This window comes from Esox lucius, chromosome 11 (assembly GCF_011004845.1).
Source record: "Esox lucius isolate fEsoLuc1 chromosome 11, fEsoLuc1.pri, whole genome shotgun sequence".
Lineage (NCBI taxonomy): Eukaryota > Metazoa > Chordata > Actinopteri > Esociformes > Esocidae > Esox > Esox lucius.
The window spans coordinates 36,685,374-36,710,543 of record NC_047579.1 but is presented as its reverse complement, the minus strand read 5'-3'; the positions used below and the strand labels follow the sequence as shown (position 1 = coordinate 36,710,543).

The following is a 25,170-nucleotide window of genomic DNA, read 5'->3' as shown; positions in this document are numbered from 1 at the left end:
TTAACACACCCCTTTTCATCTCCAATTTGAAGGAGCAGAAAACACACATTTATTAAAAGTTTGAATGATCCTTAATTGTCATAACCTGTTGATTTTTTAAATTGTGCCAAAAATCTCCTCATGATTTTTCAACAAAATCATTCGAGAATATGTTGCTCGGAGGAACTGCTGTTCGAGGACTGGGCCGCCTGTGAGTGCTTTCAAATGGGGGAGGGGCCCACGGCGGCACCCGCTGCTCATTGAGAGGAGTAAGAACAAGTCTCCAATAACACCACAAAAAGTCGCTGGATTTGTTGCTAGTTGCTTTTTTGAAAAAAAGTCGCTAAGCGTGTTACGAATTTGCTAAAATATATAATGTTACGAAAGCTACTTACATATGGAACGACAAAGGGGTAAGAATGAATGCGTTCAGAACGCGATTGTTTAGCGCCTACGGCTGTTAAATAAGCGAATGCGCCTGTTAAATAAGCGCGTGCGACTGTTAGCAACGCCTGTTACAAACGCATACATTTGCGCCTGTTAAGGTAACGCCTACGCCTGTTATATAAACGCCTACACCTGTAGCCGACACCTGCTAAAGCAACGCCTGCGCCTGTTACATTAACGCCTACGCCTATTAATCTAACGCCTAGACCCGTTACCATCGGCTGCTAGATAAACGCTTGCAGGTGCTAGATAAATGTTTGTCTGATTTGATATGCTAAATTAACCACCGTAGCATGCACCACCTTTTATTATGTAAATATAGTACTCTTTACTATTCATGACTCTGAAGAAACCTAGCTAGTTTGCTAGTCTTCCTCTAAGAAAAAAACTAGATGATTCAACATTCATTGCCTAGCACAGTGTGTGGACTCTTAAAGAATGGTTTGCACCCCAAAGCAGTCAACGTTTCTCAATGTGTTTTTCGTCTTTTAAATAAAAATTTAAACGCTTAAGTAAGAAAAATGTATACAGTAAAAGTCAAATGTCATTTGAAAAAAACAATGAAGACAGGTGTTGTACATGCCTTGCTGGGCATCACTTGATTAGATACCCAGTGTCCAGGAATTATAATTGAGTGACAGATTTCTTTGGACTTTTTTGGATTTCATGCAAAGGATAAGAAACCAAATACTAAACATGTTAGATGACAGGAGTCCAAATATCAAAAGTTGAATTTATTGAATATACAAGGAATTACACAGAAGCTGATTGTGTACCGGCTAGTGCAGGCTGTCTAGGGTGACCAGACGTCCCGAAAAATTCGGGACAGTCCCGAAATCCAAGCAGTTGTCCCAAATCCCGAATCCTGCCCTAATTGTCCCGAAAATTAGAACAAAGTCTCAAAAGCAGACTCTCAAATAATATATATATATTTTAGTTCTAGGATGATAGAACATTAAAAACTGTCCATGCATTGAGGCGTCCTGCTGCCAACTCCCGTCGGCTGCTCATTGGCTGCAAGTTGCAATAGTATGTATAGGTGGCTACAGGCGCGAATTTTCATTCATTCATTTTTGAAATGGAGGCTCAGGCTGGTGTCCCGGGACCCGTAGCTAAAAAGCAAAAACGCCTCTGCAGATACCAGGAGGACTGGGTAGGGAAATACCCCTGGACTACTGCAGTTTTATGCGATGCAAACAAAGTGTTCTGCAATGTATGTAGGAAGGAGTTTGGTGTTTCACACGGGGGGAGTCCGACGTCAGGCTGCATGCTAGCAGCAAACTACATACAGCTAACAGCACAACTGTACAGACCAACACGTTGGTCTCCTCGTTCTTTAAGCGGGAGGATGACTCCATGTATAATAAAATAGCTGCTGCTGAGCTGACATCTGTGTTCCACTGTGTGACCCACCAACAGTCATACAGATTGCTTGACTGTGCTATGAAGTTGTGAAGTTGGATGTTGCCGCTCCCCCCCCCCCTCCCTTGTCCCGAATTTTACCCATTCTCATCTGGTCACCCTAAGGCTGTCAAATTAACTGACTTACTCTGCGGATCCCCTGAAACCACATTAGTTCAAGCTTTTAGGTTACCCCATAGGCAAGATTAAGACATTCTGAAACAACATAATTTTGGTCATTTTATTTTTATTGATGCAAATGTCTGATTTTATTGTTTTATGTCTTTCACTGTACTTTACTTTTATTAATGTAAAACACTTTGAGCTGCATTCCCTGTATGACAGGTGCTATATAGATAAAGGTTATTATCATTATTAATGTATATGATTTCATACCAATACAATTGGTGTCCTGATATTATATATAAAAATGCAGAATCTATAATTAACTTTATAGAAACCATTTTCTTTTATCACAGCTTTTGAAACATAAAGCCAGAATTAAAACATTACTGTTCAATGATTGAAGTAATGAAGATGTGTATTGAAAACAAATGTTTGATAAAAAGAATACATACAGTTTTAATATTATATTGCAATGTTCAAATCCTACATCCCTACACAGGCTCTTTGTACGAACCTTGTCTGGGCTCCTTGTCGTCCCACGCCTTTGGGAAGCCACTTCCTGATCCACGCAGTCAAGACTCTTCTCTGCCCTGGTTCCTACATTTTTTAACCAGCTTCCACTGGAGGCTAGAAGCGCAGAGTCCCTACCCATTTTCAGGAAACATTTGAAAACCTTCCTTTTCAATGAGTAATTATATTAGACGACGTCCACCATCTCTGTTGTGTTAAAAGCTGTGTTATGCCTATTTGTATGTTCTTTATTTTAGCACTACTTTTGCCCATTCACTGTCCAAATACTACCACTGATTTGTCGTTGTTTCATCTAGCTTCTCTTAAATGTATGCACCTATTGTAAGTCGCTCTGGATAGGAGCATCTGCTAAATGTAATGCAAAATGTACGATGGATATAAAAAGTCTACACACCCCAATTAAAATGCCAGGTCACATTAAAAGTGGATAAAGGTCTGACATGATTTATCTTTATCTCATTCTTTTACATCACAAAAACCTGGCATTTTAACAGGGGTGTGTAGACTTTTTATATCCACTCTAAATGTAAATTGTGCTATGCTGCTGCTACTAAGAAATGTCCCCTCAGGGATCAATGAATTTCTATTTTATTCTAAATGTGACTATTAAAACCCATAACATCAAACACCCATGCCAACTAACATCCCCAAGAAATGGGATGTAAAGTGAAAGATAAAACATACCTTAAGTCCTTGTTCAACCTGTGGGCATTCTAACATTGATGACATGACAGATAATTGTTATCAGTAAGGCTAGTATGAGGGGGCTTTTAGTTAAAACAGATAGGATTATAAAGAAAATGCCCTAAAAAGGATGTTACCTTACGTTTGGCTTCCACTTGTGTACCATTGAATTGGCTTCTTCAGTAATATAAGAAATGGGACAAATCTAATTTAACAAGGAAAAGTATAAAACCACTGCTGTGGTCATCATTATCCTTTTGCAATAGGACCAGCTGGATAGCAAAAACAGTGCAAGTAGTACCTCAAAGGTAATTTGAATAAAAATATATTATTAATTCATAAACAATTAATAATAAAACATGATACATTCTAAAATAAATAGGCAGCCAATGCAGGGACTTCAAAATGCATGTTCCCTCATTTGAGTCTTTGTTAGAACAGTAACGGTGAGGTGACGGACAGCTCCGTCATCTCCCGCTTCTCCCGGTTTCCCATGGTTCATGAACTCACCCCGGACTCCTTCATTTGTCTTGTCTCCAATTGTCACTCACACCAGGTCCCAATTAAGTAATCAGTATGTGTTTAATCGTTGCTCCTCTGCCCCCCTCATTTGTCGGTCATTGTTCCTTGTCGCGTTTGTGCTTGTGGTGAGAATTTTGATCAGTTTCAGTCTTTATTTTTCGATTCTGTTCATGTAAGTCAGTGGTTCCCAACTACGGTCCTCAAGTACCCCCAACAGTACACATTTTCATTGTAGCCCAAGCCAAGCACAGCTGATACTTAGAGACTGCATTGTTCATACTTAACAGTATTGAACCTGGAGCGACACAACATGTTTTGTTCAACAGGAAACATAAACCTGGATTAAAACATGATTTCACTGCCTCAGAAACACTGGTCTAGATTAAAACATGATTTCACTGCATCAGAAACCTACTGTAGGTCTAAATTAAAACATGATTTCACTGCATCATAAACATACTGTAGGTCTAGATTAAAACATGATTTCACTGCATCAGAAACACTGGTCTAGATTAAAACATGATTTCACTGCATCAGAAACACTGGTCTAGATTTAAACATGATTTCACTGCATCAGAAACACTGGTCTAGATTTAAACATGATTTCACTGCATCAGAAACACTGGTCTAGATTAAAACATGATTTCACTGCATCAGAAACACTGGTCTCAATTAAAACATTACTTCACTGCATCAGAAACATAGGTCTAGATTAAAACATGATTCCAACATAGAAAATAAATTACTTGGGCCTGTTTTTCAGGGGAAAACATAGTTATATTGTGGAGGCGGGTTGTACTGTTGAAACCCTGTACCAGTACCGGCTCTCTCAGGTTCCTTTGGGAAGTTCACAGTCTGTAGAGAAACACAGGACAGCATAAAGAACAGTGAAATGTATGAGTAATCATCCCCCAATTTTGTTGCTTTAAACCGAATATTATTTCTGCATATTAACACACATTTTGTGCTGTCTATTGAAATTATAATTGTCGGTTATGATCATTTATAAACTGACTGTTTTGGATTCCAATCACTGATTTGAGACTATTCCTCGGGTATCACATGACATCCCTTTTTACTGCTCTGACAGCATTGACAACTGGACCACTGCCTGATCTTTTTACTGATTTAACAGCATTGAAAACTGGACCACTGCCTGATCTTTTTACTGATTTAACAGCATTGATAACTGGACCACTGCCTGATCTTTTTACTGCTCTAACAGCATTGATAACTGGACCACTGCCTGATCCAAATTCATTAAGATTGTGCACCCTCTAATTTTCAAAGGATGTGTCTGCAGGTGACTATTCAGACAATTAAAAGTCAGTAGACTTTAGAAACTCCTTTGGTAGCAACTAAATGTCTTCTTGGGTATGTAATGTGGCACATAGGAAGCTGGATAAAGTCACTGGGTAAACGGAGGTCTTTAAGTAATGTTATCGTGTTGTTATTATGTAACAACACATAATAACAGAACAATTTAAGAAAAAAGGAACAGAATCCGACAATGACCAACAAGTAGACCAGGAAAGGAGGAATTTAAATAGGGACAGTGAGGAACACAGGTGAGGGTGATACTGACAAACAGGTGTCTGCGGTCCAAATGAGAGAGAGGGGGCATTCGATTTCAATGTGACAGAGTGACAGAGTAGGTGAACTGCATACCCGAAATGCTTAATCTTTCATTTTTCGTTTAAAAATATTTCAGGCTTTGTCAAGGTGGATTGTTGTTGTTATTTTATTTATTTTTACAGGGACAGTGCACATGAATCAACATTTCCATAAAAGTGCCGGTTTTAGCCAGCCAGCTAATTTTCAATCACAGTTCCTGGATGATCATCTAGACAGCAACTGACATATATTTTACATCTGATTTAAAGATGCATTTTGTGATTTTCCGCCACTGTTTGGAAAAGTGGCGATGTGAGGGAATATGGGTCCCCAGAAACTGTGTACGGTCAAGTACTATGTGTCGTATGTAATCAAAACCACTCGCTTTCAAATGTGGAATTTTCAATGAGTAACAACGAATAACTGGAGGAAGAAAGATGTTTCACTCAAAACAAGTGTAGCCTAATCAGTGTATCATCTTAACTGATTCCATGACCATGCCCAAACAGACGCAAAATATTTGATTTCACCTTAACAGAAACATATTGAAGTCAATTGGAATTGGAAGAATAGTGAACGGCCGGGAATCAACTCAAACCCTGGTGATGACATTTTTGGTTTTATATTGAGCGACCTATTTAATGTCCACCCTCCCAGTCAACCACCATGTTCCTCATCGCTGGGAAGAAAAGATGTCCTACCACATAGCTTGGAAGGAAAGATGTTCTACCTCACAGCTGGGAAGGAAATATGTCCTACCTCACAGCTGGGAAGGAAATAAGTCCTACCTCATAGCTGGGAAGGAAAGATGTGTTGTTTGTTGTCACTGTGCTGACATGAGGAACCGGTATTTGTTCTCCAACGATGATTACTTGCTAAATGGCAGGCATTCAAAAAGATGAGACAGACAGATTAAAATCTAATTAGATTTTTCCCTCAGCTGGATTGTTTTTACTTGATTCGAGATAGACTGGAAATATATCTTTATGCAATGTATCTGAATAGTATGAATGAGAGTGCCAAAACAAAAACTAATTTCATTTTAAGAAAACGCATCCATTTGGCAATAATCCCCTTAAGGTCACACAGAGACCAAAAGCGAACATTTTGCCAACTGGAGTTTTCAACTAGACTGAAGGGGTATCGTAGCGCAAGTATTTTTTCTGACTTACAGCCCATGCAAAACTGGCTTATATAGCAGCAGAAATAAAAGAGGAAGGCACATGATGTGTAGATCAGTCTGGGCTGGTGGAAGAACAGTGAGGACGGCGTTTTTGCAACCTGGTCTCAGAAGGAAGACGTAGACTATTTTACGTACATTTTAGGCAGGGGATTTCGTAAGATATATTACGTGCAGTAAAATAACGTTAGAGACGGAATGGAGAAAAAAAAGCAGTTACCATGATTTGAATCGGTGACCTTCCACATCGTAGACAGGCAGGCTACCCACTGCTCCGGTGAGGAACCTGTAACCTTTGAAGTGATTTTCTTTGTAATCCTAACCCAAACCATAACCCTAACCTTTACCCCAGTGCAGTGCAGTTCTTGTTTCCTAACCGTAACCCAAACCTTAACCCCAGTGCTGTGAGATCTTACCTTACCCCTAACCCCAGTGCTGTGATGCCTAACGTTAATGATAAAATGCTTTTATAACATATTCTAGCGACATTGCTATTGCTCATCCTAAATCCACATGTCTAGTGTGGGGCAGTGAATAAGGTGACTGCCTTCTCATCCAAATGTTGCTGGTTCAAAACACAGGCCAAACATTTTGTTAACTTTTTTTTCTTTCATAGCGTTCGTCAATATCATGCGTTTGTCTTGTGTTCGTATGTTATTTTACGTTTGAATAGCACTCGTAACATTTGATACTGTAGCGTCTGGTGGGGCAGGGTCTCGAACCCGTGACTTTCGGCTCCCCAGATGGGCACACTAACCACTGCTGCAAATGGGGATATCCCATTTGGAGGGGCGAGTAGCGGCCCTACCAAGGTCGCTACACTACCCCCACCAAACAGGAGAGCATGTCATCATGCTTCACTCTACCAAGTCCCTCACGGAGACACTGTGATGGCAATTTCTAAAATCCAAAAAGTTCTATGAAAATGGTAGGCAAGACAGGAAAAATCAATTGCGCAATAAACGGTTTTAATGAAACTTGCAAGGAGAAAGTATGCAGGTTACAAAGTAACAGTGAATAGTTTCTAACTCAATATAGCTAATTCAACTGTATATATCACATAGGAAAAAGGGGTGTGGTAAGATGCTGCCATCTGTCTCATGTCAATCAAACACATTCCCTTTGTTCTATCACACAAGTCAAATGCTATCTTGCCCCACCTTATCCTTCCTGCCATAATGTTTACTGTAGTGTTTACCCGATGGGGCCAACTGACCTTACTGCCCCCTGTTGTATCTTCTCCTATCCTGTCCTAAAACCCATTGATCTGCATCTGGACAGACAATAGATGCCCCCTATGCAAATACCAGATCCCCCACATTCCTCTACCTATCTTAACAGTGGGACTCAGTCCTTTACTCAGTGAGAATACATTGTATAAAGAAATTTCCACAACAACACGCCTCTCCGATGGCCATCCGGGCCAATAACACTTCTGACACCAATGTAGCATCTGGCAGGGCAGTGTCTTGAACCCGCGACCCCAGGCGGGCACACTACCCACTGCTCCAAATAATGATATCCCTTTTGGAGGGGTGAGTAGCAGCCCTACCAAGGTTGCTACAATACGTTGTGATAGCGTTCCTAAGATATGTTACATTTTAATAATTTTGTAATGTTTCATATGTTTTGGTGGCGCATTGTAATGTACCAAAACGTAACGTCACATATCCTACGATGTGCCATGTATTTTCGTAAAATAGTCTACGTAGGTTCCTGAGACCAGGTTGGTTATACTGCACTCACTGTAGGGGTGTGGCAGCACTGACAACACTGGCAGACTGCTTTGCAGGCAAATGACGAAACACAGATGGACACTATAAACTCCAGCAGTGACAAAATAACCAAAACTGCCGAAAGTTCCTGGGAACTGTTCTGAGGACAGGGGAGAGAAACACAAAGAAAACATCTGTGAACTACACTACACCACCATTTTGGAGCCATTAATTAAACTTTTGACTTCAGTTTCAATGTAGCCTAGAAGTAATAAGTAGAAATGAATAACCCTTTATGAATTTCCAAATATCTCCTGCAAAGCAGATAAAAAATTAATAATTTCAACATACCCAATACATGTGACAGTCGAAATAGACACAGTAGTACTGCAGAATGCCAGCAGTGTCTAAAGAAAACAGAATGATGCCCATGAAAGATGTAATTGCGGCAACAACATTCATTCCCAGGGAGCCTTTCACCTAAATGTCAAAGAGCAGGAGGACATGACCAGATTAGTGTTGAATGGAACATTTCTTTAAAATGGAATGTAGCATAAATGTGTATTTGACTGTTGTTATTGCAAGTCTTTAAAGGGGCAGTACGCAAAGTGTTGAAACTCACAGGAAACTCTAGCGTTCGGCCCTCAGCTTGTTTATTGGATGAACAACATGAGGGCCTCGAAAGAGAGTTGGAGTGAAATTTGAAAACAAAATAAACCTAACCAAGGAAAACAAAAGTTCATACTGACCCGACATTTGTTCAGTTGGTTGTCAGCAGCAACCGTGAGAGAGCCAGCAATGACATACTGAAAGGGAACATGGAAGAGATTATTCTGGTGTAAGTCCCAAATAGATCCACTTTCACTAAGAAGCACATTGCATTTGACTCATTCACATTGGCTCTGGTAAAACATATAGGGTGGGCTAAATATATTTACTATAAGATCAGAGTTTAACTACATACTGTATAAGTGAATACAAACTGAAATGTGTGTTTAAATCTAATGACATACTGGTAATGTACTGATATTGTATTTTGCTTTCTATCCTTCAGACAGGAAATGGACTTTCAAGACATAGCAGTTCACTTACAATGAGAGATCCCCATACAAATATTCCACTATATACTCCAATATTGTCTTGGCGTATTGACGAAGCCATCAAGATTCCAATCAACAGGATCATTACACCAATCATGATCTGTACTGTCTTTAGGAGAAAATCAGTACAATACAGACATTTGTTTTCTGTTTGATTACATTCCAACAAAAACATATTTTTTGATTCATACTTGATTTCAAACGACGTAATACATAAATGTTTACCCCCAGTGCTTTTGGATGGCCCTCCCGGAAGCGTCCCAGCTTTAAGGAGACCGTCTGTCCCAGGGACCATGGGGGGGAAGAGACATCCACAACCCCCACATCATTCCCAGTGGGTTGCACATGGGTGACGACCCATGCATTTCTTACAGAGTTGGACATCTTCACAGGTGACTGAGAGAAGGCTGTTTGTACAGTAGTGAGGTGACCTGACCGTTAAACTGTGTCTAGTTGGGTGTCACCGAAAGGCTCCAGTAACTAAGTCATGAATAATAAGTGCAAACGGTTCTACCTGAGTAAACACATTTGTGAAAACATAGTTATTTTTTTTATTACAAAGACATAACGATTCAAATGAAGTCCAATGACTGTTTACTTTGACAGAATACCTGAAACAGACTGAATAACTTAAAATGATTTTTCAAAGATTACATAATTTCATGCATTACATCCTACAATGGTTAGACGTACGCAGAGCTAATATAAAATAAAATAATGAAATATTTTTTTCTTTATGTGCAATATGTCAACTGTAATGTCTTGACAGTGAACTGAAAAGAAAGACCTTTTGGGGCCAAAATGTCAACAACAAAAGTGTGATTAATAGAGGCTGACTGGCAGGGTTCCGTCACACCCTGACATGACGCCATCCAGTGGGATCAGCTATCAATATCATCTGTAGCTATCACATGACGGACACACAGGGATGTTTTGAATATTTGAAGTTAAAAGCAGGCTTTGTGCCAGGGGAAGAGTTTAATAGACCACCATTGTATCTGCAATGTTACTAGTCTGTATTGTACTGTACATTAAATCATTACTGAGCTACAACTGTAGGCCATCCACATTACCAAGCACACAAATTAATAAGACAATTAGTGATGCGCTGACAAGCAAACAAATCAGAACGGTTGGGAAATAATATGACCTAGGGTAGAAGAATATTTGGACGTTGGCCTAATGATGGCTTTAGTCCTACCTGGCTGTATTGCCGGGGAACCACCAAGTCTATTAGCATGTGGATTAACATTTTTGAAACTTATCAGCTAAGACGCATTGAGGAAATGGAGCAGACATATCCATTTCAATTAAACAAAAAAAACGAAAACGAGCCAGTGATTCGAGTCAGTCTTTTTTACTTAAATAGGCAAAGGCTTGGTGTTAATCATTACAATAAAAAATCAACTACGAAATGTTTTAGTCCTACCATGTGTCCAATTATTTGTTGCAAAATGTAATTATAATGCTAGTGTCTTGATCTATTTTTCTTTAAAAAACTAAAACTAACAGTGCAGTGGTTGGGTAGCACTCTGCTGCCAGTCATTCAAATGAACAAAAAAACTGATGAACTGAACAATAAAACTGAACGAGTCAGTCGTTCACAAGTCATTTTTACCTGTTTTCATCTGTGTTTTTCATTATATCAGTAATCAACCAACTATATTAATTATTATAGTCTGCATTCAATTATCAGTTATAAACATTTATGATGTTCCTGTCTTGCTCTATTTGTCTCTGTGAATGTACATGGACGTTGATTGGAGAACTGAGCTGGAGGACTGGTATGAAGCAAGTGATAATGTTGTAGAATAAACGATACATTTGAACGAGTCACTAGAAAAAAGGACTTGTGAGTCCAGAGTCACTAAAAAGATTATTTTAAAGTGAACGAAACGTTTGCGAACAGCACATCACTAGTTGGATGAAGTGAATGCTTTACAGGTTACATTTCAGAATCGATAACTAAAGAATTCCACAGTAGAATTGTCTGATCTGGTTCCAACCTACAGACAACAGTGTGAAGTTGCTAGATTTAATCCTCCCAAAATGATACCTATTGTAATTTTGGCATGGATGCATGTTTAGTGCAGTCACAAACAGTCAAAATTGTATGTCGATTTTGACAATAATTTTATAGATTTTTGGCCATAAACCTTTGACCAGAACTGTTTTGTTACTTAATTTTCCACTGTTCAGATTCTTAGCAAACGAACTGACAAAATCAGATGTTATACCCAAGGTTGCCACATTCATTGACAACATAGGCCCAATCACCCACAGACTCCACATAAAAACCGCACACTGTCATAAAAAATTGCCCAATATGAGAGAAACTTGCCCATCTGGCAACATTGTCATGAAGTGTATGAGGTGCGTAATCACACCAATCAATTAAATAAATGTATTCACAAAGCCCTTATTACAAGTGCTTTTACAAAACACCCAGCATGACCAAGCAACAACAGTGTTGAAGCACAGTAGCTAGGAAAAAAAACCTAAGAAGGGCCGAAAAATACGAAGAACCTAGAGAGGAACCAGGCTCAGAGGGGTGTCCAGTCCTCTTTTGGCTGTGCCGGGTGAAAGTTGTACTAATTAATAAATGCATTTGCACCAGAGTTTGTAAAACCTAATCCAGGTCAGAAGCATTAAATCATGGCAGAATTAACAGACCTTGCATATTTCACTGAACTGTTTTCAATAGTTCTTTTGCTGTTTATATGGAATACATACATAATAATTAAGCTTACTGTGGTCAATGTTTTATGCATTATTCATGAATTTGAAATAAAAATATTGAAAAGTTGTAGTCTGCTTTGTTTGTATTTAAATATACATAGGCCTAACAACAAGTCAGGAATTTCATATTAATAGCCTACTCGTTATGCCATAGGCCCTATAGCATAATGATTAGGCTATTAATATCAAATTCCTGACAAGTCACGCCACACCACTGGATTAGCATGATCCAAATTATCCATTTGTTTTTCACATAAATATTGTTAATTAAAATATTGTATTAAAGGTGGAAAAATGTCTGACAGAATTTGTATTGATTTTTGCCTTTACATAAACAAAAGCTGCATTTTCTACAAGGGTGTGTAGAACACAAAAACACATGAGTAAAATATACAAGCAACAAGAAGTTATCAAGAGTGGTGGTGGAGAGAACAACATTAATGACCGACAAGTGAGGGGAGCAGAGAAGAAACGTTTCAACACAAACTAATTGACTGAATTGGGACCTGGTGTGAGTGATTGAAGACATGTGACACAAAACAAGTCCAGGATGTGTTTGTGGAGTGACAGGAACTGGACAAATCTTTCTAACTGTCTAATGGTGATAAAGGCATAGAACAGTACACACATTAAGGTGGTTGGGAGAAGTAATTATCCTTGAGGAACATTGTTTTTCTCTTTATGGTTAATTTATTCCACCCTGTTGAATGATTGTGGACTAAAATAGAATACTGTCACTGTTTAAGAATGTTGTCTGACTATGTACTGTATGAGTAGAGGAATTGGTGAACCGGTTTACCTGTAATTTATTGGCTGGAATCTCATTTGAATATGCAGAAATCGATGGTCTGAACTGAATGACCTACAAATCATTTAAAAGGGGAAAGAAATAAGACAGTTATAAACTGTTCAAATCATTATAATAGCCAATTGTGATAAAGGGAGAGATTAAATTGGTTTTCTGTGACATTGAAAAGAATGCTGAAACGTTGTTTGATGTGCCCTGATGTATTGAAAGGTTTTTTTGGGCAGTGATACCTTTCCATTCATTTTACTGTGGCATTGTGCTATTGGCAAAATCTTTCCTGCCCCATCAAGAAAAATGACAAATAACACTACGTAACACAATTGTTGTTCCTGGGTAGTAAGTGTTATTTCATAATTACTTATACCTAAAAAGTATAAAAATTGCTATTATTCCCCACAAACTTTGCTTTTGTGACCAGGACAGTGATATTTACAAATGTATTGCATGTGTGTGTTTAGTCAGTCCATGTTTAGCACCATAATGCCTTGCAAATAAGTGTCTCTGAGCCTGTTAGTATGGGCTCCTATGATCCAACACAGATCCCGTCCCATGGTAAACAGGTTAAAACACGTCGTTTCTTCAAGTACGTCTTTGGTTGTTGATGTCGTTATTTCTATACTGTGGTATAAGCAGGATAACTAACTCCGTTCTTTTTATTGCCTTGGAAATAATGGACGCAACAGTATATTAATGTACAGTACCCGTCAAAAGTTTGGACACACTAAATTTAGGCTGATGATGTACATATTTTGCATTTTACCATTTATATTACATAACATAATTAATGTTTAAGTCACATTACCACAAAAAATATAATCAGTTAGATCCCTGTAGTACATTATCACAGTACTGTTACTGTATGTTGTTCTGGGTAAGAGTTTCTGCTGAAATGAGAAATGCATTTCCAGTGGATGTGTCAATGCAGTTACCCCCGCATTCCATACGGTGTCCTCATTGGGTACAACACAGAATATGTGTGAACATCAGGTTGTCTGGTAGGATGTAGGTTGTAGGGTCTTTAGAGAGGAGGTTGAGTAAAGCAGGAGGAGGTGGAAAAAGAGAGAGCAAGAAGAGGTGTATTTTCAATTAATCTTAGTATATGAAAATGTCCATTAGAGGACAGAAGCAGCTTGTCATTGTGTAATATTTTATTACTGCCAAAAGGAAAACGTCCAGAAAGACAGACATGATTGTGGCTGCAGCAGAAAAGAACCTGGGATCCATTTCACGGCATAAAATCCTAAGGAGACATAAAACTTTGCAAGATTAATAAAGTGGGAGTTTAAAAAAATTTAATAAATGTGTATTCGATTTTCTTGGTTTTGTCATTTGAATATTTAATAATGGGGGATTCGAACATTTACCCCTCACGTTTGGTGTATTGTGCTGTTCCAACCCCATCCAGCTGTTGGCATTAACACCCCTACAGACATTAACACAGAGTTTCCTTTTAAAAACCCTGCCTACTCACACTAACTCTATAATTTATTAATTCATGCAATGCCTAAAGCATGATTTAGACTCCTGTGCTAACCTGTTGTTTCTTAAGCACAGAGCCACTTTGTCAACTCTTGCGTTGTTTGTGGGTGTAGTGTTCCTCAGAGGGTCTTGTTCCACTGCCTGTTTGAATAAACATATACATACTGTAATCCAAACAGCGTAGCTAGTGGTTTACACAATTTAATATAGCGATTCAGGAGACTGTTAAGTTCAATTAATGAGCCCAAGGATGCTGTTTTGTATTTTTCAATCGGTATGGGTCAACCTTGTAGTAACACAAACTTGATATGAAGTATCCTACTGTACGTTGCCTGTAATGAGGCCAACTGAGCCCTAGCTGTAACCCTAGGTAACCATTAGTGTATATTGGTAACCCCGGATTATCAGACAATGGATTCCCAGGGTCCATCTTCTCCCATAATCCCATGTGGGAGAACAACATCACAATGCCACTAAAGAAGGCACACCAGTGGATGCGGACATATTACTTGCGACAACAGTTTGTTTTGCTGTGGCCCTACTGGTTTTCCATCTGTCCCTCAGAAACCAGTAGGGCTATGCTAATAGGGACATCCTCACCACATCAAGACACAACTAAATATCTGCACTAAATTCTCTCAACACTCTGCCTGCATCTAGGCAGCATGTTCAAGAACTGTTAATGTGAACAGCATCTATCAAAGTTTCGTGTGTATTCTGTCACTGAAGCTTGTTACGTCATAGACAATAAAAAAAAACTGCCTTTTTCTCACCCAGAGATTTTGAAACAACCCGTACAAAACAGAAGTAATGCTGTCCCTGTGTTGATTTTCAAAATCCCAATGTGGCCCATGAGCCAGGTACAACGTTTGGCTGGGAATTCCCATCCTGTCTGTGGTATAACTACAAGCAGGGAAACAATAGATTCCGGTGTATGTCCACGTCTAGTGGCCCAGAACAGCTTCCTATGTTCCCCCATCAAAAATGTCCACAATATCATGCCTTTAAGAACAGGTAACAGATACCTAGATTAGCATTCTCGCTACCGTTATGCAATGTGTGGTTCAGAATTTCAGTTCTTACAGCCTATCCAGCTCATGATATAACAACAACCAAGCAAACAAACAAGCTTGTTGTAGGCTAGGTTCATCGGACAGAGACACTATGTTTGTGTACTAGCTAGGTAGCTAGCTTGTTGGATGGATAATTACCTGGACAACATGATTGCCATGTCCATATCAGTCTGTGTATTCCTCCATCGCTTGAAAGCGATGCCTATATTTGCATGACTTGCCTCCCGAACATCCCAATTTCTTTGAGACTGGCAAATAATTGGAAAGAAGGCAAATCTACTAATTATCATTAGCATCTTTGTTTGTATGGAGAAAAACATACCTAATTGATTTAATCAGATTAGTACTTAACTTTATTTAATCAGAATCATATGTCTTTGTTTAAACATAATTTAATCTAATCGAAAATATACTGAAACATGATTTATTTTCATTTAAAATAAAAACACAGACGTATATGTAACATGAAACATACAAGCTATTACATTTAAAATTAATTTAATGTTTTCAGAAACATAGGCCTCAATAAAGACAGGATTTGGTTTAATAGTGAACTTAGGTCTTGATTAAACAACAAAAAAGATTGATGTATTCACTGAGGACTGTTTTTCATGGGTGGACAGCAGTGTATTCTGGGGGAAGGTCGTACTGTTGAAACCCTGTATCCATAAAGGCTCCGTCTGGCTCCTTTACATATTCCACAATCTGTAGAGAGAAAACAGGACATCATAGGCCGTGTATGATTATGTCTGATATGGCACGCTTATCTCTATTTACTGTAGTGCACAAGCCAAATTACAATACAATAATATACAAGTTAAATAAATACAGTTAGTTCCAGAAATAATTGGACACTGACACAAGTTTTGTTATTTTGGCTAAATCACAATTGGATTTCCTATTGTGATTTAGACCATCCTATAGGATTGATAATGTAGTGTTATAACACAAGTACTATAGGTTTATATTTGAGCTTTTTGTATAGGGTCATTTATAGGAAATAATCCAAGTCATGATAGAAAATCCTAAAATATATTTTGTATTTCCTGAATGGTCCACCCTTGTAATGACAGCTGATTATTATGGTTTTTATACTGAACAACTTTACAATCCTGAACAACTTTTTATACTTTACAATCCATTTTAAACATACTTTTAATAACAAAAACAGTGTGAAATGGGAAACAGTTGAAAATAGGATTCAGTTTGATTGTTATAGTTGTTCAGTGATATGATATTTATGTCTGTCTATACCTAAAATATATTCATAGATTGAGATGTCTTACAAGATTCTGAATGAACTCTACTATATGGCCGTAGACTAAAGCAGGAACCAAATGACATGGGAGAAAATCGGCGTTCTCAAAATGTACAGTATTATTATTAAACAATTATACAATGACAAAAATTCACAGTATGTATTATCATTAGTAAAAGTACAACATATTTGTTTTCTAAGACCAACTTTTAAAAACCTTTTAATTTCTAAGATCTATTTCTAAGAACAGTGCTTTATTATCATCACAGTCGACAAAATGTTGACTAGAGACCGCTTGCTCCAAATGTTATTTCGGGACTACTAATGTGAGATTTCAATGGGACAGGGTGTGCCTGTTTTGTGGCTGTGTACAAGTGTTCTACAGGCTTTGACTTCAGGTATACACTGTAAGGTATAATCAGGCATAAGCTGGGATGGCACAAAACCCTTTTAAAAACCATTAACACAGTCCTGCTTTACAGGTCTTTCTGCAATGAATGAAACAGAACAAAGCAGTAGGATATTTATTCCTGGAGCTAAAAGAATGTCAAAATAAGGTTCAGATCTGCAGCTGCCCAAAATTTTTTGTCAGCATCCAACTCTGTGGACAGAAAAGCTCCCCAATTATACCCAAACGGCAAGGTGTCGAGAGACACGCCACCTCTGTGCCTTCTCTAGTCCAAAACCCGTGGATGAGCCGGGTCACCCCTCGACTACGTATTCTGTTGGGTGCGCTCCGGTCACATGACTATCCCTCTTCAGTGTTCAGCTAGCAAATCATTAAAAAACGAGAGAGCAGTGCATACCCCCAGCCGTGGGTTTTGGGAGAAGCTTGGCATTTTAATTGAGGTGCATGACTGCAGTGCGCTTTTAATGACTGCAAAAATATGATCCTGCTTTGTCTGTTTCAGTCATTGCTAGAAGTTGAACAGAGTGGGAGTTTATCGTTTTAGTCCTGCTCTAACACCTGATTTGAAAATCATCTTAACAAATGTGTCTACTAAAGGCTGTGATAAGTGTTAAGCTAGAACAAAAGCAGACTCACCTCATTGGTGTGACCGGACTGGCAGACAGCTTTGTTTTTAAGACTCACCTCATTGATGTGACAGGACTGGCAGACAGCTTTGTTTTTAAGACTCACCTCATTGGTGTGACCGGACTGGCAGACAGCTTTGTTTTTAAGACTCACCTCATTGATGTGACCGGACTGGCAGACAGCTTTGTTTTTAAGACTCATGTCACGTCCTGGCTGTGCCCCTAGCCATCTCTGCACTGGGCTCGGGGCATAGCCAGGACAGGACAGGAGGTGGCCTTTAGCCACCTCTAATCCTTTTTTTGGTTTCCCCAATTGGAGGCAGGTGTTAGTTATTGCCTCCAATTGGGGACCCTATTTAAGTTCAGTTTGTAGGCCCAGAGGTGTGGTTCATTTTGGTTTTGTTTATCCTGTGTAAGGAATACCCACGTCACTGGTTGCTGCCTTTTGTTTTGTTGGAGTCCTTCTTTCATTTTCATTAAACATGGATTACCCTTGTGACCTTCAGTCTGCGCCTGTGTCCTTCAACCACCACAGCCGTGACAGAATGAACCACCAAAAAGGAAACCGCAGACGCACAAGGAAGACCCGCCATGGCCACAGGGACAACTCCCTGTGGTTGTGGGAGAAGCCAGAGACGCCGGAGGAGGAAGCTCGGCGTCTCTGCGCTTATTCAGGCTACTCCCCTCCGATTCACCCGACGAGAGGGGAGTATGCCTGGAGAGGCGATTGGGGGTCTGACTCCCTCTCCTCGGACGACGAGGAGGTGGTATATGGGAGAGTGGAGGAAGACCCCCTGGAGGCGCAAACCCGGAGGTCGCCCCAAGACCTTTTTGGTGGGGTGCTATGGGGCGTGGACCAGTGGGGAGAAGTCAAGCCCCTCAGCCGGCAGGAGGAGGAGGTAGTCAAGGAGCTCCTACAGGAGATGGTGAGGACGGAGAGGACGGGTCGTAGGAGAGGAGGCCAGAGGAGGAAGCAGCAGCCCGTGCCTCCTACCAGCCACGGGTTGGAAGGAACGAGTGGTCCCCTGTCCAGTCGGCGTGCCCCACTCGCTACTCTGCAGCCTGCTACCACCCCGCGGCCTACCCCGCGGCCTACCCCGCGGCGCCCTGCTTCCCCAGCTGCTGCTCCGCAGTCGGCTTTACGCCCGGTGCCAGGTCCAAGGCGCCAGGTGTTCACAGCGCCCCGTACTGCCTGGAAGCCGCAGCCAGCGCCGCCAACGCCCCCTGCTGCTCGAGAGCCGCAGCCAACGCCCCCTGCTGCTCGGGAGCCGCAGCCAGTGCCCCCTGCTGCCCGGGAGCCGCAGCCAGCGCCCCCTGCTGCCCGGGAGCCGCAGCCAGCGCCCCCTGCTGCCCGGGAGCCGCAGCCAGCGCCCCCTGCTGCCCGGGAGCCGCAGCCAGCGCCCCCTGCTGCCCGGGAGCCGCAGCCAGCGCCCCCTGCTGCCCGGGAGCCGCAGCCAGCGCCGCCAACGCCGCCAGCGCCGCCAGCGCCGCCAGCTCCCCCGTCTCCTATTTCCCCGCTGGCTCCCCTGTCTCCTGCTCCTCCGCCGGCTCCTACTCCTCCGCCGGCCCTTCCGCCGGCTCCTGACCCTCCGCCGGTTTCCCCGTCTCCTGCTCCTCCGCCAGCTCCTACTCCTCCGCCGGCTCTTCCGCCAGCTCCTGGGCTTCCGCCGGTTTCCCCGTCTCCTGCTCCCCTGCCTGCTTTTGACCCTCCGCCGGCTCCCCCGGCTCCGGCTCCTCCCTCGGCTCCGGCTCCTCCGCCGGCTGTTGACCCGCCGCCAGCTCTTCCGCCGGCTCCTGTCCCTCCGCCGGCTCTCCCGTCTCCTGGCCCTCTGCCTCCCCGGCCTGTCCCTGCGGCTCCGCCTCCCAACAGGACAACTATAGAAACACCACAGGACAACTAAAGAAACACCACAGGACAACTAAAGAAACACCACAGGACAACTATAGAAACACCACAGGACAACTATAGAAACACCACAGGACAACTATAGAAACACCACAGGACAACTATAGAAACACCACAGGACAACTATAGAAACACCACAGGACAACTATAGAAACACCACAGGACAACTATAGAAACACCACAGGACAACTATAGAAACACCATAGGACAACTATAGAAACACCACAGGACAACTATAGAAACACCACAGGACAACTACACTCACCTAAAGGATTATTAGGAACACCATACTTATACTTTGTTTAACCCCCTTTCGCCTCTAGAACTGCCTTAATTCTACGTGGCATTGATTCAACAATGTGCTGAAAGCATTCTTTAGAAATGTTGGCCCATATTGATAGGATAGCATCTTGCAGTTGATGGGAGATTTGTGGGATGCACATCCAGGGCACGAAGCTCCCGTTCCACCACATCCCAAAGATGCTCTATTGGGTTGAGATCTGGTGACTGTGGGGGCCATTTCAGTACAGTGAACTCATTGTCATGTTTAAGAAACCAATTTGTAATGATTCGAGCTTTGTGACATGGTGCATTATCCTGCTGGAAGTAGCCATCAGAGGATGGGCACATGGTGGTCATAAAGGGATGGACATGGTCAGAAACAATGCTCAGGTAGGCCGTGGCATTTAAACGATGCCCAATTGGCACTAAGGGGCCTAAAGTGTGCCAAGAAAACATCCCCCACACCATTACACCACCACCACCTGCCTGCACAGTGGTAACAAGGCATGATGGATCCATGTTCTCATTCTGTTTACGCCAAATTCTGACTCTACCATCTGAATGTCTCAACAGAAATCGAGACTCATCAGACCAGGCAACATTCTTCCAGTCTTCAACTGTCCAATTTTGATGAGCTCGTGCAAATTGTAGCCTCTTTTTCCTATTTGGAGATGAGTGGTACCCGGTGGGGTCTTCTACTGTTGTAGCCCATCCGCCTCAAGGTTGTGCGTGTTGTGGCTTCACAAATGCTTTGCTGCATACCTCGGTTGTAACAAGTGGTTATTTCAGTCAAAGTTGCTCTTCTATCAGCTTGAATCAGTCGGCCCATTCTCCTCTGACCTCTAGGATCAACAAGGCATTTTCGCCCACAGGACTGCTGCACACTGGATGTTTTTCCCTTTTCACACCATTCTTTGTAAACCCTAGAAATGGTTGTGCGTGAAAATCCCATTAACTGAGCAGATTGTGAAATACTCCACAACAACCATGCCACACTCAAAATTGCTTAAATCACCTTTCTTTCCCATTCTGACATTCAGTTTGGAGTTCAGGAGATTGTCTTGACCAGGACCACACCCCTAAATGCATTGAAGCAACTGCCATGTGATTGGTTGATTAGTTAATTGCATTAATAAGACATTGAACAGGTGTTCCTAATAATCCTTTAGGTGAGTGTATAGAAACACCACAGGACAACTATAGAAACACCTCAGGACAACTATAGAAACACCACAAGACAACTATAGAAACACCACAAGACAACTATAGAAACACCACAGGACAACTATAAAAACACCACAGGACAACTATAGAAACACCACAGGACAACTACAAACACCACAGGATACTATAAAACACCACAGGATACTATAGAAACACCACAGGACAACTATAAACACCACAGGACAACTATAGAAACACCACAGGACAACTACAAACACCACAGGACAACTATAAAAACACCACAGGATACTATAGAAACACCACAGGACAACTATAAACACCACAGGACAACTATAGAAACACCACAGGACAACTAAAGAAACACCACAGGACAACCATAGAAACACCACAGGACAACTATAAAAACACCATAGGACAACTATAGAAACACCACAGGACAACTACAAACACCACAGGATACTATAAAAACACCACAGGATACTATAGAAACACCACAGGACAACTATAAACACCACAGGACAACTATAGAAACACCACAGGACAACTACAAACACCACAGGACAAATATAAAAACACCACAGGATACTATAGAAACACCACAGGACAACTATAAACACCACAGGACAACTATAGAAACACCACAGGACAACTAAAGAAACACCACAGGACAACCATAGAAACCCCGCAGGACAACTATAAAAACACCACAGGACAACTAAAGAAACCCCACAGGACAACTAAAGAAACACCACAGGACAACTAAAGAAACACCACTGGGGATATTTTGGGGGATGGGATCATTTATAGTGTGGTGTCATGTAGATAACTTGGTATTGCGTTTGCAACTGAAAGGTAATAGGTTTGATTCCCATGGGGGGCCAGTATGAAAATGCATGCTACTGTAAGTCGCTCTGGATAAGAGTGACTGCTAAAGTGAGAAATGTTAATGCCCATCTGATGGATTTTACAAAGCAGTTACCCCAGTTGTCCACACGGTGTCCTCATTGGGTAACATTCAGAAAGTGGCTGAACACGAGACTGTGACATCTGTCCTAGAATTAAGGATCTTTCTTGGGTCTGGGTGTTGGGAATCCAGGAAGAAGTAGAGGAAGGGAAGGTGTATATTAAAATGTTTTTAAGGAAGTGTACACCCCTGTATTAAAAGTTTATATTCCTGAGTATGTGTGTGGGTGTGTGTGTGTGTGTGTGTGTGTGTGTGTGTGCATATCAGTGCTTCTGGAAAGTATGTGAACTCATTGTGCATCCATCCATCCATCTTCTTCCGCTTATCCGGGGCCGGGTCGCGGGGGCAGCAGTCTAAACAGGGATGCCCAGACTTCCCTCTCCCCAGACACTTCCTCTAGCTCTTCCGGGGGGACACCGAGGCGTTCCCAGGCCAGCCGGGAGACATAGTCCCTCCAGCGTGTCCTACGACCTTCCCAAGAAGGCGTTCCCGAGGCGTCCGAAACAGATGCCCAAGCCACCTCAGCTGACCCCTCTCGATGTGGAGGAGCAGCGGCTCTACTCTGAGCTCCTCCCGGGTGACCGAGCTTCTCACCCTATCTCTAAGGGATCGCCCAGCCACCCTGCGGAGAAAGCTCATTTCGGCCGCCTGTATCCGGGATCTTGTCCTTTCGGTCATGACCCAAAGCTCATGACCATAGGTGAGAGTAGGAACGTAGATTGACTGGTAAATCGAGAGCTTCGCCTTGCGGCTCAGCTCTTTCTTCACCACGACAGACAGATACATCGACTGCATTACTGCAGAAGCTGCACCGATCTGTCTGTCAATCTCCCGTTCCATCCTTCCCTCACTCGTGAACAAGACCCCTAGATACTTAAACTCCTCCACTTGAGGCAGGCACTCTCCACCAACCTGAAGTGGGCAAGCCACCCTTTTCCGACTGAGGACCATGGCCTCAGATTTGGAGGTACTGATTTTCATCCCCACCGCTTCACACTCGGCTGCAAACCGTCCAAGTGCATGCTGAAGGTCCTGGTTAGAAGGGGCCAACACGACAACATCATCTGCAAAGAGCAGAGACGAAATTGTGTGGTCCCCAAACCTGACACCCTCCGGCCCCTGGCTGCGCCTAGAAATTCTGTCCATAAAAATTACGAACAGAACCGGTGACAACGGGCAGCCCTGCCGGAGTCCAACATGCACTGGGAACAAGTCTGACTTACTGCCGGCAATGCGGACCAAGCTCCTGCTTCGGTTGTACAGGGACCTGACAGCCCTTAGCAAAGGACCCAGGACCCCATATTCCCGAAGCACTATCCACAAGATGCCGCGAGGGACACAGTCGAATGCCTTCTCCAAATCCACAAAACACATGTGGATTGGTTGGGCAAACTCTCATGAACCCTCCAACACCCCGTAGAGGGTACAGAGCTGGTCCAGTGTTCCACGGCACGGACGAAAACCACACTGTTCCTCCTGAATCCGAGGTTCTACTATCGGCCGTATTCTCCTCTCCAGAACCCTGGCATAGACTTTCCCGGGGAGGCTGAGAAGTGTGATCCCCCTATAGTTGGAACACACCCTCCGGTCCCCCTTCATTGTGCAATTATAGATTTTTGTTCACCACAAAATCTTCATTTAATCAGAACCTTTTTTATCTGATGTAACAGGTTTATGGTTGCCAATTCCATTATGTTGGTTTAGAGGGAATCTAAAAATGTGCTCTAGATCAGACAAAATTAAAAAGGAATGCAAAAATAAGTGAACCCCAAGGTGTATTGATTTAAGGGAGTAGAATCATGGGGGTAAATAATTGGGTACCAAATTAACCAATCAAAAGAGGGATCTTTTGGAAATAGTTTGGGTGGGACTCTGATAGAGAAAATAAACCTGTTCAGTTTGATGTTACCCATACAGGTGAATGAAGGACAAATCATGACGAAAGGAAAGATCTACAAGGATATCAGGAAGAGGTTAGTGAGAGCACATCAGTCTGGGGAAGGCTACACAATCATCCCAAAAAGATATTAGCTCCATCAGTCCACTGTGAGGCAAAGAATGTACAATGTAACATGAAAGCCACTTGGCCTAGATGTGGACATCCTTCCAAAATATCCCAAAGAACCTCAAGAAAAATTATCAGTCAGGTAAATGCCAATCCAAACATATACAGTAACATTTGGAGATCTCTGGTTACTGTACTTTAACAATAAAAAGACTGAATTGAAATGGCATTCATGGGAGGGTTGAAGAGGAGAAGAAACAATAAATACATTGAAAAAAGAAAACCATACTGCAGTCTTAATTTTTCCAAACACCATCTGGACAATTCTGAAGGTTTCTGGAAGTCCATTCTCTGGACAGAGACCAAAATTGTCATTTTTGGTCAATCAAAACTACTATGTTTAGCAAAAAAACAACACTGCCTACGACCAAATGGACCTCATTCCAACAGCCAGGCATGATACTGGGAATGTCGAAAGCTACATTATCTCCTATGGACCTGGTTGGTATGTGACCACTTCAACAGCTGACACATCAAGGTAACCTAATGTAACACATGACACTGAATTATTATAATTTGTGATAATTTATTCATAAAGAAAGAATCAACAGAAATGCAATTTCATAAAACCTTTTTCATAAGGTTTTTGTAAGGTTACGTTCTAAACCCCTTTTGATCATATATTTTATAGGTGACTGCCTACTGACCTAACATCTTGCCTTATATATACATTTTGGTACATCCCAAGTTGGACTGTAGACTTGGTACTTCCCAACACGGACTGTAGACCTGGTACTTCCCAACTTGCACTGTAGACCTGGTACTTCCCAACTCGCACTGTAAACCTGGTACTTCTTAACTCGCACTGTAGACCTGGTACTTCCCAACTTGCACTGTAGACCTGGTACTTCCCAACTCGCACTGTAGACCTGGTACTTCCCAACTCGCACTGTAGACCTGGTACTTCTCAACTCGCACTGTAGACCTGGTACTTCCCAACTCGGACTGTAATGTGCTACACATTAACATTTAATAGCATTTATTGCTGTCACAAATCTTCTGAAAAGTCCTGTTAATCTCTTATAAACTCTTGGAATAGGCCCTGATTTTTAAATTATAGATAAGAACATGATATAA

At 41.7% G+C, this 25,170-nt stretch overlaps 1 protein-coding gene across 1 annotated transcript; it reads right to left on the bottom strand.

Moving 5' to 3' along the window:
- Positions 1–8,215: 8,215 nt before the first annotated feature.
- LOC105009036 (membrane-spanning 4-domains subfamily A member 4A-like) lies at positions 8,216–9,770 on the bottom strand. The gene is made up of 5 exons (XM_013135907.2): positions 9,525–9,770; positions 9,292–9,408; positions 8,949–9,005; positions 8,551–8,679; positions 8,216–8,359 (listed from the first exon to the last, which is right to left on the bottom strand). The coding sequence occupies exons 1-5, from the start codon at positions 9,681–9,683 to the stop codon at positions 8,216–8,218; spliced, it is 606 nt and encodes a 201-aa protein (XP_012991361.1). The 5' UTR covers positions 9,684–9,770.
- Positions 9,771–25,170: the final 15,400 nt, after the last annotated feature.

Coding starts and splice junctions, on each gene's coding strand:
- LOC105009036 (XM_013135907.2), bottom strand. CDS start 9,683: ATGTCCAACTCTGTAAGAAATGCATGGGTCGTCACCCATGTGCAACCC. Junction 9,409..9,524: donor GCCATCCAAAAGCACTGGGG/GTAAACATTTAT, acceptor TTTCTCCTAAAG/ACAGTACAGATCATGATTGG. Junction 8,680..8,948: donor ACCAACTGAACAAATGTCGG/GTCAGTATGAAC, acceptor TTTGACATTTAG/GTGAAAGGCTCCCTGGGAAT.